Source organism: Mirounga leonina, unplaced genomic scaffold (assembly GCF_011800145.1).
Source record: "Mirounga leonina isolate KUSES-001 unplaced genomic scaffold, KU_Mleo_1.0 Mir_101664, whole genome shotgun sequence".
Classification (NCBI taxonomy): Eukaryota; Metazoa; Chordata; class Mammalia; order Carnivora; family Phocidae; genus Mirounga; species Mirounga leonina.
In genome coordinates, this window is record NW_023270175.1 from 4,161,371 (window position 1) to 4,178,919 (window position 17,549).

Genomic DNA, 17,549 nt, shown 5'->3' on the forward strand with positions numbered 1-17,549 from the left:
TTGTGTGGTTTTATTTTAAAATAATTAGCATTAGTGAGAGTTTCCTGTTGATTCATAGAGTCCTGGATAATCAACCTTTTATAGAGGACAGATGCTGGCCCGCTTGATGTCACCCTGGGTGACAAGTGTGATAGCAGTAGATCATTAGTGGTAATGAGTAAAGGCTATGAAATAGTGTGGCAGTTCCTCAAAAATTAAAAATAGAATTACCATGTGATCCAGCAATCCCACATCTGGATTGATACCCAAAAGAATTGACAGCAGGTTTTCAAACAGATTTTTATACACCCATGTTCATAGCAGCATTATTCACAATATACAAAAGGTGGGAGCAACCCATGTGCCCATCAACAGACAAATGGATAAATCAATGTGGTATATCCATGCCATGGAATATTATTCAGCCTTAAGAAGAAAGGACATTCTGGGGCACCTGGGTTGCTTAGTCTGTTGGGCGTCCGACTCCTGATATTGGCTCAGGTCTTGATCTCAGCTCAGGTCTTGATCTCAGGGTCGTGACGTCAAGCCCCATGTTGGGCTCCACGCTGAGCATGGAGCCTACTTTAAAAAAAAAAAAAAAAAAAAAAAAAAAGGAAGGACATTCTGACCATTGACACATGCTACCACATGGATGAACCTTGAGGACATTATGCCAAGTGAAATAATCCAGTCATGAAAAGACAAATGCTGTATGATTCTACTCATAGGAGATATAGAATACTCTGTATACTGAATTCTATTTTTGCAAGATGAAAAGAGTTCTGGAGATTGTTTGCACAACAGTGTGAATATACTTAGCACTACTCAGCTGTACATTTAAAATGGCTAAGATGGTAACTTGTATGTCATGTATATTTTACCACAATTAAATATAAAAATAAAAAAAGAATGAAGGCTCTGGACATAGGTATTTAGTCTTATTTTATGAGTAATGAATGTGATAATGCATGTAATATACTTAGTATACTACCTAGCACATGCTATATGTTTATTAAATGTAAGCTAAAGCAAAAATTCCAGCCTTCCATGATGAATACTTACCTTTCCTCCCTTGATTTACTTAATATCATTATGATATAATAAATACAAGCTGGGTATTCTGGCAAAGAAATAGTATTTTTTTTTAGGTAGGTAGGTCAGTTATTTTAAACGCTAACCTGTTAGGGTGGTCGGTAGATTGGTTTTTATTTTTGTCAACAGTTTATATCTCCTGAAATGCTGTCCCTTTCTTTTGAACGTGCTTCTACTGGTTTTGCTTGTGGAATTCAAACTAAATCTACATAATGATCAAAATATTCCACCAAATCAGAAAAAAAATGATGTTCTCACTGTTTGGAGATAAAACAACTGGATATTTACTTTTTTCACATATATTTATCGAGTGCCTCCTTACAAGCACTAGGAAATCTGGAGCTCATTCTGGTAAGGGAAGAGAAGTATGCACATCAAGAAACACAGTACAATATGGACTATGTTACATAACATAAAATATGTCCATTTGCTATGAGAACTCAGAGAAAAGAGATTACTTTCAGCTGGGTAGGAAAAAGGAAGCAGGCTCTTGTCTCGGAGGGCTTAAAGCTCAGTGCCTGGTGCAAAGTTGGTACTTGGTACATATTTGTTGAATGTTGAGTTGGAAAATGCTTCATAAAACAGGTCGCATTTGAGCTAGATCATGAACGTCCGAGGGGATTTGGATCTGGAATAGATGGAAAAGGGCATTCTAAGCAAAAGGAAAAACATAAGAAAGGGCACAATAGTGAGGAGAGCATGGGGACAAAATGGTGTGGTTTTGAATGAAGACAGATGCAAGAAAAGGAATCATAGGAATTAAGCCTTGAACATTAAGTTGGAGCCAAATCATAGCGGCCCTTAAATGGTATTCCAAGAGGGGCGCCTGGGTGGCTCAGATGGTTAAGCGTCTGCCTTCGGCTCAGGTCATGATCCCAGGGTCCTGGGATCGAGTCCCACATCAGGCTCCCTGCTCCTTGGGAGCCTGCTTCTCCCTCTGCCTCTCTCTCTCTCTGTCTCTCATGAATAAATAAATAAAATCTTTAAAAAAAAATGGTATTTCGGGGCGCCTGGGTGGCTCAGTTGTTAAGCGTCTGCCTTCAGCTCAGGTCATGATCCCAGGGTCCTGGGATCGAGCCCCGCATCGGGCTCCCTGCTCTGCAAGAAGCCTGCTTCTCCCTCTTCTACTCCCCCTGCTTGTGTTCCCTCTCTCGCTGTGTCTCTCTCTGTCAAATAAATAAATAAAATCTTTAAAAAAAAATGGTATTCCAAGAAATCTGGTCTATTTGCAACAATGTGGATGGAGCTAGAGTGTGTTATGCTAAGTGAAATAAGTCCGAGAAAGACAAATATCATATTATCTCACTCATATGTGGAATTTAAGAAACAAAACAGATGAACATATGGGAAGGGGGCAGGGAAAGGGAGAAAGGGAAACCAACCATAAGAGACTCTTAACGGTAGAAAACAAACTGAGGGTTGATGGAGGGAGGTGGCGGGGGATAGGCTAGAGGGGTGAAGAGTATTAAGGAGGGCATTTGTCGTGATGAGCACTGGGTGTTGTGTGTAAGTGATGAATCACTAAATTCTACTCTGGAAACCAATATTGCACGGTATGTTAACTAAGTAAACTTTAAATTAAAAAAAAGAAAGAAAAAAAGAAATCTGGCCTTTTCCGGTATACATTGGGAAGCCCTTGGAGTTTTTTGGAACAGGAGAATTAGGCAATGAAAGCTTATGCTTTGGGAACAGTTACCTAACAGCAAATGTCCAGAGTGAATTAAGGGCGGAGGGTGAGGCTGGATGAAGGGGAGACCAGTTGGAGGAGTTGCGCAAGCATCCAAGCCGTAGGTAACGAGGGCCTAGGGGAGATGGTGGCAGCAGGAATGGAGATGAGGTTCAAATGTTTAGGTTATTGATTGGATGTTGGAGGAAAGGTCAAGGTCAAAGGTGACTGCAGGCTTCAAATGATACAAGGGTAGCCAAAAGGGTGAGGATGCCATCCTTCGGGAGTTACAAATTTCCATGAGCAGATGCTGAGTTTCCTACTGGACAGTTTGGAGTTTGAAGGGCTGGCAGGACTCCCAGGTGGAGATACTAATAAACTGCTTAACTGAGGCTGGGTTTCTATTGATCAAATGGACTGGATTAAACCCTTAAGTTTAGATTGGATCCCTTCAGTGGGACTCAGCTACTTAGGAATGGGGAATTGAGAGCACCCCGTGCTCTCCTTATGGTTCCAGAGGGAGATTGCCTTGATGGTGCTTATGCTTTCTTGCATTAGAAACACTCCCAAGTAGACCCAGCTAGCTATCCTGTAAGATCTGATTTAATGGGATTGGACAATCCCTTATAGACCTAGCCTAAACTGATCACCAGTTTTGGCATCCTCTAATAGCCTGGGTGGGAATTACCATAGAAGCAGTGTTGTGGCCACTAAATATTTTAAATGAGTGACTACGTCATTAATATTGAATTCAGCAATACCTCCCATAGTCCTATGACATCTGCTTTACTGCTCACTTGTGGTAGCTTCTTTGATATGAGTGTATTAAACACTAAATACTGTTCAGGGACCTACTCTTAAATTTAAGGCTACTCTAAAATTTTATATTTGTATTGGACCATTGAGAGTAAAGTAATGCATTTAGAGTCCTGGACTAGTATTTTGAGTGGAAGGTAGCAACAATACTATGAACACATCATGATTTGTGCCCAGAGAACCTGGGTATACAGTTGACACAGATTGAGCTTTCGATTCGAAGTACTGGTTTGCTTTGTTCATCTAGATTAGTGGTCCCTTTACTTCAGTGTGTATCAGAACTGCCTGGAGAAGGCACAAGTCAAAATGGAATGGAACCCTGAAATCTGCATCTTAAACAAGCACCAAAAGTGGCCCATAGACCACACTTCGCATGATCTGGAGCCTCCAAGGTCCTTACTTCTAATTCCTTTGGCCTTTAACAAGGAAGCTCAAAGAAAGAAGAGTTTCCTAAGGTAGTTCCTCTAGCTAGTGTATGCTCTAGAGCAGAGTTTATAACTTAGAGTCCATACGGATGGGCTTTATGAGATCTCTGAACCCTTGAAATTATATGGAAAAGCACATACCTACCTGTATCCTTCTGGAGAGTTCTAAAAGACTCCAGGACCCCGCTCAAGTAAAGAATTACCTCCCTTGCCCCATTGTGTGGCACAAGAAGAGTATCACAAATTTTCAGTAAGACAAAAATATTCTTTACTTGCTGGTTTAATTCCAGTTAACATACAGTGTAATTAATATGAGTTTCAGATGTACAATGTAGTGATTCAACACTTCCATATGCCACCAGACACTCATCACGACAGTTGCCTTCCTAAATCCCTATCCCCTATTTCACCCAACCCCCCACACACCTCCCCTCCGGTTATCATCTGAAGAGGAAACGGAGTACCTATCTATATTATTTTCAAGTTTAAACAGACATAGTCATTCTCAGCCTAGAAGGAAGAGTGTAGCGACATTATACCTGTGACTCCCAAAAAGAACACCAGAAAAATCTGTTAATAAGCAAAGCTGTTTATTAAACTCTAGCAGCAAGGAAGAGCCCTCCCTTTATAGAGTTTTAGCAGTATCTTGGAACGGGGATGTTAGGGGAGAACATTTATAGGGTTTTAGAGCACGGCTATGTGATTTGATTTGATTTGATTTTAAGATTTTACTTATTTATTAGAGAGTGAGAGTGCACACATGAGAGAGAGAGAGAGCAGGAGCAGGGGCAGAGAGAGAGGGAGAAGCAGACTCCCTGCTGAGCAGGGAGCCTGACACGGGGCTCAATCCCAGGACCCCGGGATCATGACCTGAGCTGAAGGCAGACACTTAACTGACTGAGCCACCCAGGCGGCCCTTGATTTTATTTTTAAAGATTTATTTATTTATTTGAGAGAGAGAGTGGCGGGGGGGGGGAGCTGATGGGCAGAGGGAGAGAGAGAGAGAGAAGCAGACTTCGCCATGAGCGCGGAGCCCCATGAGGGGCTCAGTCTCAGGCCCCTGAGATCATGACCTGAGCCGAAATCCAGAGTCCGACACTTAACCAACTGAGCCCCCCAGGCCCCCATGGCTATGCGATTTTAAAGCAAGTCTTACAAGGCAAGGAACAGGTTAGGATTGTGCAGTGTTTGTGATTAAATAGCTTTAGGTTGGTTGGTGAAGTGAGAGTCTTCAAGAGAGTCTTGGTGAGCAAGCTGTTATTCTTACTAAGCAAAATACTTCAGTTGGTTCAGTCTTATCTTCCAAGAGCAAGCATTTCTTGAAGTAAGAAGCTGCTAGTTTTGCCTGTTCTCAGTATTGTTTAACATAAGAACAGGAAAATATGCTCTCACCTGATACTGTTTAACACAGGGAAAAGAAAGTATGCCCAGCCCCAGTATTATTACACAGGGATGGGAAAATATGCCTGGTCCTGGTCTTACTTAACATGGGGCCAGGAAATTATGTTGATTTCAGTTCTCAGGACCAACGCCTGGTGTTACTAGGTCAGCTAATGTTCCCTGGCCCAACCATCCTGCAAAACATAATGTCCCCTGGGGCACCTGGGTGGGTCAGTTGGTTAAGCATCTGCCTTAGGCTCAGGTCATGATCCCAGGGTCCTGGGATCAAGCCCCACACTGGGTTCTCTGCTTGGTGGGGAGCCTGCTTCTCCCTCTCCCTCTGCCTGCCGCTCCCCCTGCTTGTGCATGCTCTCTCTCTCTCTCTCTGTCAAATAAATAAATAAAATCTTAAAAAAAAAAAAATGTCCCCTGAAGGCCACACATTCTTTCCAACCAACCAGCCAACATGACAGTATAGTGTCTGGTCCCAGATAAACAGAAACATTGGTCTTCCTCCTGCCCCACAAACCTTCAGAAGATGGAAGACTTTAGGTTTTCTAACAGTCCTTTAGTCTATCATGGAAGGTGGGGAGGGTCTCCATATGAAATGAGAAGAGTGAGGATAGTAATGAATGTTAAGAAACAGATTTTGCAGGCGGATGTTCTTTAATGAAATAGCCACTGTTGAGATGTGCAAGGTTACCGCTTGGTTAGTAGTACTGATTGGTCTTTGTAGCAGTCTGGGGAGCCTAGACCTAGGCCCATTTTATTTTCCACCAGGGCAATTTTTAGATCCTCATAGGCTGTATATACTCTCATTTATGGAGGCTGCATGATGAGTTGTACCAAATATATTAAAGGGCTCCTCTACCCCACTTAATTTTTTTGCTGTAAACTTTTTAAAGTGATTTTTTAAAATATCGATTTTGAAATTATTTGATTACAAGTAACACTGAATTTTTGGTTAGGTATCATTTATTGGAAGTCAGTATGATACTCAGGAGCTGTTGCTAAAGAAGACGATCTAATCCACAATTTGGTTTTTAATGTAATGAAATTTCTATAGCTACTAAATATAAGTCACTAAGTGAAGTTGACGTGTAGTTATACTTTGTAGACATGTAATTAGACATTAATGACTTTAGATTTTAGAGGTTTTTGTCGCATTTTGGAGGCAATGACTTATTTCTGACTTCAGATATTTTCATAAGCCCATGGAAAGCTTACTATTCTGAAGCATGGTTCATATTGCCTAATAGAGAAGCAAGCTTTGTTTGCCATATAAAAAGTGGTCAGTTTATATGCAGGTTCTGCCCTCCTACCAATGAACAATGATTAGGTGCATTCTTGATCCCAGCTGGCATAAGATAGAGCAGAACTTTCTGAAACAAAATAATCTCAAAGCAAACACCAATAAACTAAAGACAATTTCTAAGCTTGCCCACTGAATTTTTTTTTCCTGAAAACTTAATGTCATTAACACATGTCACTTTCCACACAGCCACAGTACAATATCATAGCTTAGCTATTTTGGCCAAATTAAGAATAAATATAGGTGTATAAATAAGAAAACCAATATCAACTAAGTATATGAATTTTAGTCTGTAAACCACTCAGTATGTATATCAGGGCAAGCAAATGTTCTTTCAAATACTCTTTTATAAATTCTAAGTTGTCTTCCTTTGCACAGTAGATAAATCTTGCTGTCTCCGCTCAGATCTATGATTGCACCTTATAGCTCTACCATTGGTTTATACATGATTGTAGAAGATCTGTGTTGAATTTTATTCATAGATTGAGGTCCTTTGATATAATATGTATTAGTAGAGCTCCCTGTATCTACCTCAGGAGCTTTGTCCTCGAGAAGTAAAAATTCTTTTTAGGATTAGCTTGAGCCTGTATACCCAAAGACATCAACAAAAAAACAATACATACACACACACACACACACACAAAATAAAAAATCATCTATAATCGTGCTTTCCAATAGAAATGAATGTCATAAAAGCCATATATGTAACTTTAAATTTTCTAGTAGCCACATTGAGAAAAAGTAAAAAGAAATAGGTGAAATTAATTTTAATGATATTTTACTTAACCCAATGTATTCAAAATATTATCATTTTAACATATACACAACATAAAAGGAAATGTCTTTCACCAAGGAACTATTTTACAATTTTTTTCATGTTACATATTCAACATGCGATACATATTTTACACTTACAACCCACCTCACCTCAATTCAGACTAGCCACATTGTAACTATTCATTAACCATGGACAGCATAGACCTCTATCATCATTCAGTGATTTTTAAACTTGAGCCTGAACCAGAATCACCTGAAAGGCTTGTCATTAACACACTATTAGGCCCACTCCCAGAGTTATGATTCATTAGTGTGGATAGAGCCCAAGAATTTGCATTTCTAACAAATTCCTGGTGATGATGCTGGTCTGGGGACCAAACTTTGAGAACCATGGCCAAAGGGCTTTCAAAATTCAGCTTTGGGGGAACCATTTTTACCCCTGAATTAATATGAATGATCAAGAACCGATCCTAGATACAACAATTGTTGTTATTTTTGGTGGTGGTGGTGTTATTGCAGTTTTTAATATTGCAAATCACCATTTATACCTGTTGGTTAAGACTGAATAATTATTTATGTTGATGAATATTCCTTAGATCTTCATGTCTGTTACTTTCTGAGTGCTTCTTTCCAGGAGGCTGAACAGGGAAGCAACATTTATGGGCTTGCTTGTACTTAGTGAGTATTTGCAGAGCTGTATTATTACCATATCCATATGCATGCTCTGATCTTTAGGCACAAAATAGCCCTTTTCTGGTTGACAGACTATCAATCAGCAAATTGACAATCTGCCCAGTACAAATTGAAGGCTCTAGTAGCATTTTAAAAATATATTATTCATTGATTTAAAAAACATTGAACTTTCAAATATTGAATAGCTCACTGCTTCTGAGCTCAGTGGAAAATAAAAAGATTTAAAAAAAAATTTCATGATGTTTAAAACCATGGCCTGAATTTACCTCTGAATGTGGGCAGTCCTGGTCACCAAATTGTAGATGGCTCTGCTCATTTGTAAAAGGTGTGGTTTTTTTCATGTCCCTATGTGATTAAATATTTCATTTCCCTTTTCTCATTTCTGAAGAAAAACAACGGGGAGTTAATACCTGGTCTCTAAACTTTGTTTTTGTCATAAGAGTACAAAAACAGCATCAGAGCCTCCTTTGGCTCCACCTGTGTCTGAAGAAGAAGAGGAAGAAGAGGAAGAAGAAGAAGATGACAATGAGCCCCCCCCAGTTATTGCGCCAAGACCCGAGCATACTAAATCAGTAAGTTGCAAATGACTATTCCTAAATGATTCAAAAGATGTCCTCTGGAACCATTGTAGAGTCAGAATCTAGTTAATCAGCCCCTACCTATTGAGTATTTACTGTGTTCCCTGATCTAGAATATCAGGTACAACCTTGGTTGAGGTTGCTCTTTGAGGATACGAGATAGTACATGACAATTAGAGAATGATATCAAACGACATACAAATAAGTGCTAAGTTATAAGATCGCTGCAGAAGTTAAATTAGAGAAGGAAATCCATGTGAATCAAGTAGGAAGAAGTGCCTAAGCAGAGACACCAAGACCAGAATTAGCACAGCATGTATGGGGACCTCAGAAGACAGAGTCCTGAGAGCTTTCAAGGACAGTATATTTGAAGCAACTTAATGTTCTTGTTTAATATTTAATTAATCACTTGACTTTAAAAACTTATCGGGGGTAGGGGTTGGGATGTGGAGAAGCGATGGATAGGCAGAGCACAGAGGATTTTTAGGGTAGTGACAAAACTCCATTGCCATCATGGCAGATACATGTCATTATACATTTGTCCAAACCTATAGAATGTATACCCTAAGAGAGAACAGTATGTAAACTATGGACTTTGGGTGATTATGATGCATCAATGTAGGTTCATCAGTTGTAATGAATGTCCCACTCTGGGCGGGGGAGTGTTGACGATGGGGGAGGCTATGATGTGTGGGCACGGGGGTAGATGGGAAATCTGTACCTTCCTCTCAACTTGACTGTGAACCAAAAACTGCTCTAAAATTTTGTCTTAATGAAAAAAAAAATAAAACCTCATTGACATGACAGCATCTTGACTTCATACCCTTCACTTGGCCTACTGTTTTTATCGTAGAACTTGTTTTCTTATCTTTAAGATCTACACTCGTTCTGTGCTGGAATCCATTGCTTCACCGGCAGTACCAAATAAAGAGGTCACACCACCTTCTGCTGAGAACGCCAACTCCAGTACTTTGTATAGAAACACAGATCGGCAAAGGAAAAAATCCAAGATGACGGACGAGGAGATCCTAGAGAAGCTAAGTGAGTTTTGGGGGGGGTTGTTTTGTTTGTTTTTAGCCATCATTACTTCATGGGATGGTCTCTCGTAAAACATGTAAAATGGGAGCTGATTCTTTTTTTTTAAAGATTTTATTTATTTATTTCACAGAGAGAGACAGCAAGAGAGGGAACACAAGCAGGGGGAGTGGGAGAGGGCGAAGCAGGCTTCCCGCTGAGCAGGGAACCCAATGAGGGGCTTGATCCCAGGACCCTGGGATCGTGACCTGAGCCGAAGGCAGACGCTTAATGACTGAGCCACCCAGGCGCCCCTGGGAACTGATTCTTTCAAAGTTTTGGCCTCCTTGCATAAACTCCAGGCTCCCTGAAGTCAAAAGATGTAAAGGTTGGAACTTGCTCTGTATTCCAGATCACTCCTTCCCCCACACTCCAAATTTGACAGAAACTAAATATTTTCGCTTGACAAAATCAATTAAGGTGAAAACTTGACACGATGAATTAAACATCGAGTTTCATTTTAAGACGATGCTCCCGAAAGGAATAAAATAATCTGATGACATATCTTTTGATTATCCCCCAAGGTCTCCCAACTGATCAATCATGATAGATAAGTCAACCTCAAAGCCCAAAGCAGTCAATCAAAACCAACAGCCACAGTAATATAGTCTTTTCTCTTAATTTAGGAGCATTTCTATGTGGAGAAGGGGAGCAGGGCCAGCAAATGCTAGCAAACTCCCTCCTCTGGTGTCATTATTGTGTACACGCTTGTGCATACACACTCACTCCAGTTTCACAGAACAATTCTCTTTCAGTTAGCTTTCTGGATCAAGGAGATTTAAGAAAAGGACATCGTCTGTTCAAAAGAGCCAAAGGTCTGTAAAGCATAGTCATTAAACTCATACTACAGAAACATCTAACACATTTCTAGTTATCTTCAATCAGAGCCCCCAATCTCACTAACTCCTATTCATCCTTCAAAACCCAACTCAAAAGTTGCCTCCTCAGGACAGCCTTCTTTGCCTCTCCCAGTGTGAGTTAAGGGCTCCTCTTCTTTACTGCCTTTATGGCAGCAAATCACACCATACTAGTCCCACCTCTTTCACCTAGACTTGTGAGCTCCTCAAGGGAAGGGACTGTGTCTCCTTTTCCTATATGTCCAGCTCCTAATAAAGTGCTTGGTTCATAAAGGCACTCAACTGATGCTTTTTGAGTGAATGAATGAAAAAAAAAGAGCAGAAAAAAAATGTACCTTGTCTGATCTGTGTAAGAATCTTTGGAGGAAACCATAGAAAAACAATTTCCTGCCATCAGGAACCTTTTACAATTTTATTTAGATGATAAGATTCAGTAACGTGATATAATTAGAGACTAGGAAGCCGTGTGGTTTCATGCAAATTTCCATCTCGAAGACCTCAGGAAAAGAAGAGAACAGTTCCAGCTAGAGGCCACAGGGAGACTGCATAGATGGTTGTGGGGCCATCTTCCCCTCCAGGAAATACTTGGCAATGTGTGGAGACATGTTTATAGTCACAGCACAGGGAGCGCTACTGGCCTCTAGTGGCCAGTGGTTAGGGATGTTTCTAGAATCTCTACAATGCTAAGGTCAACCCCCCCTACTTTCCCCCTGTGACAAAGAATTATTCAGCCCCGAATGTCGGCAGTATTGAGGTTGAGACATTGTGAGCTAGAGGTACTTGGAAATGCAAAGGTTGGCAGTGAGCGTTTGGAACTGGAACCACTGGGACTTCAGCCAACTGACTTTACTATACGTGATTAAATATTCCTCTGGTGCTAATACCTACTATTTGCTATAATAACAGTAGTAATAATTCACATCTATTGAGCGCTCTCTGGGCTGGCCACTTTACATACGTCATAAGGTTTAATTTTCATTATAATACCTTGGGGTGGATTTCAATATCCTCATTTTACAGATGGCTGAAAGTGAGCCTCAAAAAGCTAAAGCGACCAGGTCGCCAAACTAGGCAGTGGCCGAGCCCGAGTTTGAACTCAACTCTGTTTGCCTTCAAAGGTGACACTAGTTCGGGGCCCCTGGGTGGCTCAGCTGGTTAAGCGACTGCCTTCGGCTCAGGTCATGATCCTGGAGTCCCGGGATCGAGTCCCACATCGGGCTCCCTGCTCAGTGGGGAGTCTGCTTCTCCCTCTGACCCTACCCCCTCTTGTACTCTCTCTCTCTGTCAAATAAATAAATAAAATCTTTAAAAAAAAAAAAGGTGATGGGGCCCCTGGGTGACTCAGCTCGTTAAACGACTGCCTTCGGCTCAGGTCATGATCCTGGAGTCCCGGGATCGAGTCCCGCATCGGGCTCCCTGCTCAGTGGGGGGTCTGCTTCTCCCTCTGCCCTCTTCCCTCTCGTGCTCTCTGTCTCTCATTCTCTCTCTCTCAAATAAATAAATAAAATCTTAAAAAAAAAAAAAGGTGACACTAGTTCTATTAACCCACTTTGCTGCGTATCCCAACAGTCTATATATGGAAAAGGGTAGGAAAAAGAAAGAATTGCCTGGATAATTCCAGTTCAGTTATTCAGACAGTTACCTCAATTTTTTCTTTGTTTTATACATGTAGACATGACCTATGAGATTTTGTTAGATTTTTAAAATCTGACAGCATCGCTTTCGTAAAAAAATAACTGTGATGGGTCTTTGTTTCAAATCTCAATTGATTTATTAAAGTGCAGATGCATTTTTGGTTTTCTTATATGGACCAACAGAGAGACAAGCATTCTTCTCTTGGGCCCAAATCTGGCTTTGCTTGCGGACTGCAATGTTGCTGGGGCTGTGGTCGCTCTCGTTGCTTGTGTATTCTGCCCTGCCCTAGCAACATGATGAAGAGGAGAAAACTGCCTTTGATTACATTTTTTAATGAAGAAGTGGGTGTTTTCATCTCTATTGGAGACTGATCGGGCCTCAGGAGACTCTTCTCTTTGACCAGTGGGCCACCTGTAACTGCCAGCCTGACCTCGCACGTCCAGATCTTGGCAGGGAGAACCTATAGAAAAATGGGGGAATGCTTTTCATGAAGCGGGTCCAGACTGAGCTATACTGCAGAGTCTGCAAAATGGGTCTTTCCTGCTTCACCTCTGGGCATGCACTCCCTGTGTGCCCTCTCCCTCTGCCACGGCCTGGCTATATAACTTCAGATGATTTATTTCAGCCCTCTGAGCATCAGGGAGAAGAATCATAACTGCATTTCAGGACTCTGTCTATAGGATGGATTTTATGTAACTCAGCCTATGACTAGGAGGACAAGTACTGGAGTCAGAAAGGCCTACATTCAAATGACAAGCCCCTTGCTTGTGTTACTTTGGGCAAGTTATTTAACTTTGCTTGACTTCTTTTTCCTCATCTAAAAAGAAAAATATGGAGATATTAATAGTACCAACCTCATGTCATAATAATAATTAAATGAGAATAGGGCATATAAAAACCTCAGCCACAGTCCCTGGTACACAGTAGGTGCTCAATAAATTGTAATTACCATTTTATTACATGAGTATAAAGCCTTAGTAAGATCATACACTAGACCAGGCTTTGGAATGAATCATAAAGGAGTCTGAGTCATAGGCCCAGACTAGCTGTGTGTCCTTAGGCCAGTCACTCAACTTCTCTGAATTACAGTTTCTTCATTTGAAAAATGGAGGTAATAATAGTACCAATGTGATAGGGATTTGGCAAGGACTAAACAAGGTGAAGTATGTAAGACACCTAGGGCAATAAATAGTAGTATAAATTTATCGTGTTCTTTTTGCCAAATGAGAGCCACCGTATTTTGCAACATAAAAAAGTGGGGGTCTTCCAGTGGGACGGAATGTTTGAAACCAGAAATGAGCCAAGATGTATGGTCCTTATACAGAAGTCATTGAGAGAATCAAGGTCCCCATTGGAGCTTAGGGAAGGAGTAAAGGAGCCTGTGCTGAGAGGCAAAGGAGAGGAGGCTGGGAGCCAGAGAGGTTGAGGAAGAGCCTACAGCCCATACCAGGGTGGATCCCACCATAAGCATGGGGAAGGGGGGCAGGGCAGCCCTCTTTGGGCTCAGGGATCCAATTACTGTGAGGTGGGCAGCCCAGACTACAGAGCTGCCAGGCTATCCCTCTTCCACGCAGATGCTGAATGTGGGGGCCAGACCATGGGATCATTAATAACTGAAATGAACAGATCATCTTTCAGTTTTACACAGACAGATAGCCTGGGTCTGGCTTGTTCATTGTGGTCTGTTTGAATCTGTTGGAAAATAAAGAAACCCCTACATTTTAGAGAAAATTTCCAAAAGGCGCTGTCAGCAAAATAAGGCAGGAAATTTGTCTTGGGCCCCGCCATCTCTTCTTGTCTCTCCCCTTCTGCAGCATTCCTCACTCAAAACTCTTCTAATTTCCCCCTCGGATAGGACTAATATTAATTTAGAGAATTATTGTTGCTTTTTTTTCCCTCAGGAATCAAAACCTCCTCAGTATCTAAAGGAATAATCTTTTTAATGGTCGGAGTTCAACTTAGCTTAATACGTAGGAAAATACCCTGATAGGCTTTACTGAAACCACATCATGAACCCTATTTTCAAATACTACTATTTAGTCATTTCTTAAATCCTTATACTTTCAAATGAATAGTTGGCTTCTTATTTAAGAAATTGCCCCGGTAGGAAAATTGTTTTGGTGTTGCTATTTTTTTTTGTCCTTTTGATTTTGAGTTGCTGATCTTTGGCACTGTTTTTCCCCTATTGTGTCACAGTGGGGTTTTTTTTCCCCTTTCCTTAGTGTAATTTATAAAAGCAGATTACAATGGCTCTGATGAAAGAGGTCCCTTGAAAAGCTTGTTTTGTGGTTGGGAATCGTAAACAAGACCTCCTGTGCACTTGCCTCACATCAGTAGATGGCAGCATACACTCTCCTGTGAAGGGTAGTGGGTGTGGAGACGCCATTTTATTTGAACCGCAGTTCAATCCAGAGGCAGGAGCTCCTCAAAATGGCTGTCTTTTGGTAATCCTCATGAAAGGATTTATTTCCAGGTTTGTTGTTTTTTTTCTTAACTCTGCATTCCAAGGAAATAAAGGTTGAGTAATTTACTACCATAAAACCTCATTAACTGAGCCCTGCCAATTGAAATTGATCATAATTCAGAAAGTGGCTTGCACTGAAGCTTATTTGCTTTTGCTCAGTCTATGGAAAAGAGTTTGCTCAGCAACTTAATAGTATAACTTTCTTAGAAGACTATAAACTCCTTAATAAAATGATGGTTTCAAGTAACCTTAAATTGTCATTTCATTACCAAAAAAAAAAAAAGAAAGAAAGAAAAAGGTCCAGGCCCTTATCCATTAATAGCTGACTTGAATAGGGATAGTTCTCAGTGATGTAGAAATCTATAATACAATTTGAAAGGTGAAGTGGCAATTCAGAAATTGTTAAATTGGTGGCATTCTATAGATGTAACTCAAGTAAAATATGTTCTCCAGCCCCTGTCTTAAAATATGGGGCATTTACAAAAGGAAATGCCTAATTTTATTTGAGTTCAATTCAACAGACAGTTATTGAGTAACTAATGTATTTCTCACACAACATTGTTTGAGGAGGTGCTGAGGATACAGAAATGAATGAGACCTGACTCTTGTCTTTAAGACATAGTCTATAAGGGGATGTCAAATATATAGAGATGGATACATGGTGTATTAAGTATAGAGAAGCAGAGTAAGTGCAAAGGTAAGAGAGACAGAAAGAGAGAGAGAATGTACAGTAGAATAGAGAAGGGGAATTATTAACTTTATTCAAAAAAATCAGGGAAGGCTTTCTAGGAGAGGCACCATTGAAGCTGAATTGAAGCATTAATAGGAACTTGAAAATTTAAGAAGGATGTTCCAGGCAGGAGAATAGCAAGTATAGAAGGTATACACCCGGGAATGCTAACTTATTCAATATCACTTGAATATAAAATTGGTGGTAGGTGGAGGGATCAGAGTCTTAAGAGAGGAAGCTCAACGGTCAAGCAAGAGCTGATCATGAGCTGCAATTTGTTATGGTCAATGCAGTGAGGGTCGAGTGGGGAAGTGGTGGAGAGGAGATGGAGAATGAAGCAAGAGTCAGATATGAAGAGCCTTGCACTCCATGCCAAGGAGTTTGAGCTTACCCTGTAGGTGTCAGGGGGAAGGAGGGGAGCTTGGAGGACTCCTGAACCAGGGAATCACTTGATCAGGTTTGCACTTAGAGCATCCTGCCGGAGGCAGGTGTAGATCGTGGACTGGAGTGTGAAAGGCTGGACGTTGGGAGTACAGTGAGGAGGCTGTTGGAACAGCCCAGACAAAAAACAATGAGGGCCCAACTAGAATAGTAGGAACAAGGGGAAGGGACAGATTGACAAGGTCTCTAGGAGATAAGCAGATACAGGCTCAGGACTTGGTGGACAGCTGCATGGGGGTAGTGAAGGTGAGGGATGAGTCAGAGCTAACTCCCAGATTTCTGACTTGGGCCAAAGAGTAGACAGATGGTAGTTCCATGGACTAAGATTGGAAATGGAAAAGAAAAAGAATTTTAACAACTCACATACTGTATATGTCTTATTTAATTTCACTGAAACATGGACTTCAGTTGTAAAAAACAAACCACCACCCCCACCAACAACAATAAATCTAACAACTTGATGAACAGTCCAGGACTGGAACATTTATTTTTTTTTTCAAGGTATACCATCTACTGGTTGGTGTGAATTAACACCAGGTATTGTTTGTAGCACGCAGTTTAGCACTTGAATACCTACTTTCTTGTCCTCAGTCATTTGGTCAACAAATATCCATTCAGTGATGGCCATTGTTCCAAGCACTGAAGTTACAGGGATGAAAAGACAAGGTTCCTGCCCTCAAGAAGAAACATGAGAATCTCATTAAAGGAATCAGAGAAGAATTCATAAAGTAGGATGACTTGAGATAATGTTTAAGTAATAAATAGGAATTCATGGGTTAGGTAAGAAAGGGAAAGGGAGAGCATCTGCAAAGACATAAGCCTTGGATAATGATAGCATTACTAGGATTTAAAGTAGGAGGGATGGAGAATAGAGGAATTATATGAGATTAGTCTGGTTAGGTAGGAGTTGGTTGGTGCTAGATGGTAAACAGCCCTCTATGCCAGACTAAGAAATTTTAACTTGAATATGTACCCAGGACAGTCTTGGTTTGTGAATTACATGGTTACGCTATTCCAAAAGCATTGAGGAAGATAGAGAAGATAGAGTGTTGAGGGTAGGTAATGATGAGTGCAGTTGTTTGGACAAGAGATGTTAAGGGCCTGAACAATGGCACTGACCATGGGCATGAAAAGGAGGGAATGAATAACAGTGACCATTAGGAGGTAGAATCTACAGACCTTCTCTTGATTAGTTCATGCTGTAAATCTTATCCTACTGACACTACACTTCTTTGAAACAGGGGCCATGATAGTAAAATATGACTCAAAGGTAATGATACTGATATGTTTGCTTAAAAAAAAAGAAAGGAGAGCCAGAGGCATCCAAATAAATGATTCCCTTTGAGGTGGTCCACTTGAGAATCCAAACCTGTATTCCCATGATGCTGCTAGGCCCCAGAATTTTTCTGCACCTATTTGAGCACTGTGTTGAAGAGTCAATGGCACTTCTTTTCGGTTTGTTCTGAGTGGTGTATTCATCCTCTGAGTACTGGATTTGCTCTTTTGAAATAACAAAACCAGTATTTGTTTCCCAGAGCCAAATATGATAAACTAATGTTTTTCTTGCGTGGTTTATAACCTTACTCTACAATGTTTGGAACAGTCTATAGAAACACAAAGTAGATTGGCG

At 40.7% G+C, this 17,549-nt stretch overlaps 1 protein-coding gene across 1 annotated transcript in view; it reads left to right on the top strand.

Annotated features, from left to right (window-relative positions):
- Window positions 1–17,549, top strand: part of PAK3 (p21 (RAC1) activated kinase 3) — a 120,172-nt gene that overhangs the window by 53,181 nt on the left and 49,442 nt on the right. The window contains exons 11-12 of the mRNA XM_035007312.1: window positions 8,581–8,712; window positions 9,594–9,759. Of these exons, the coding sequence (XP_034863203.1) occupies window positions 8,581–8,712; window positions 9,594–9,759 (298 nt within the window). The remainder of the gene's footprint in view (window positions 1–8,580; window positions 8,713–9,593; window positions 9,760–17,549) is intronic.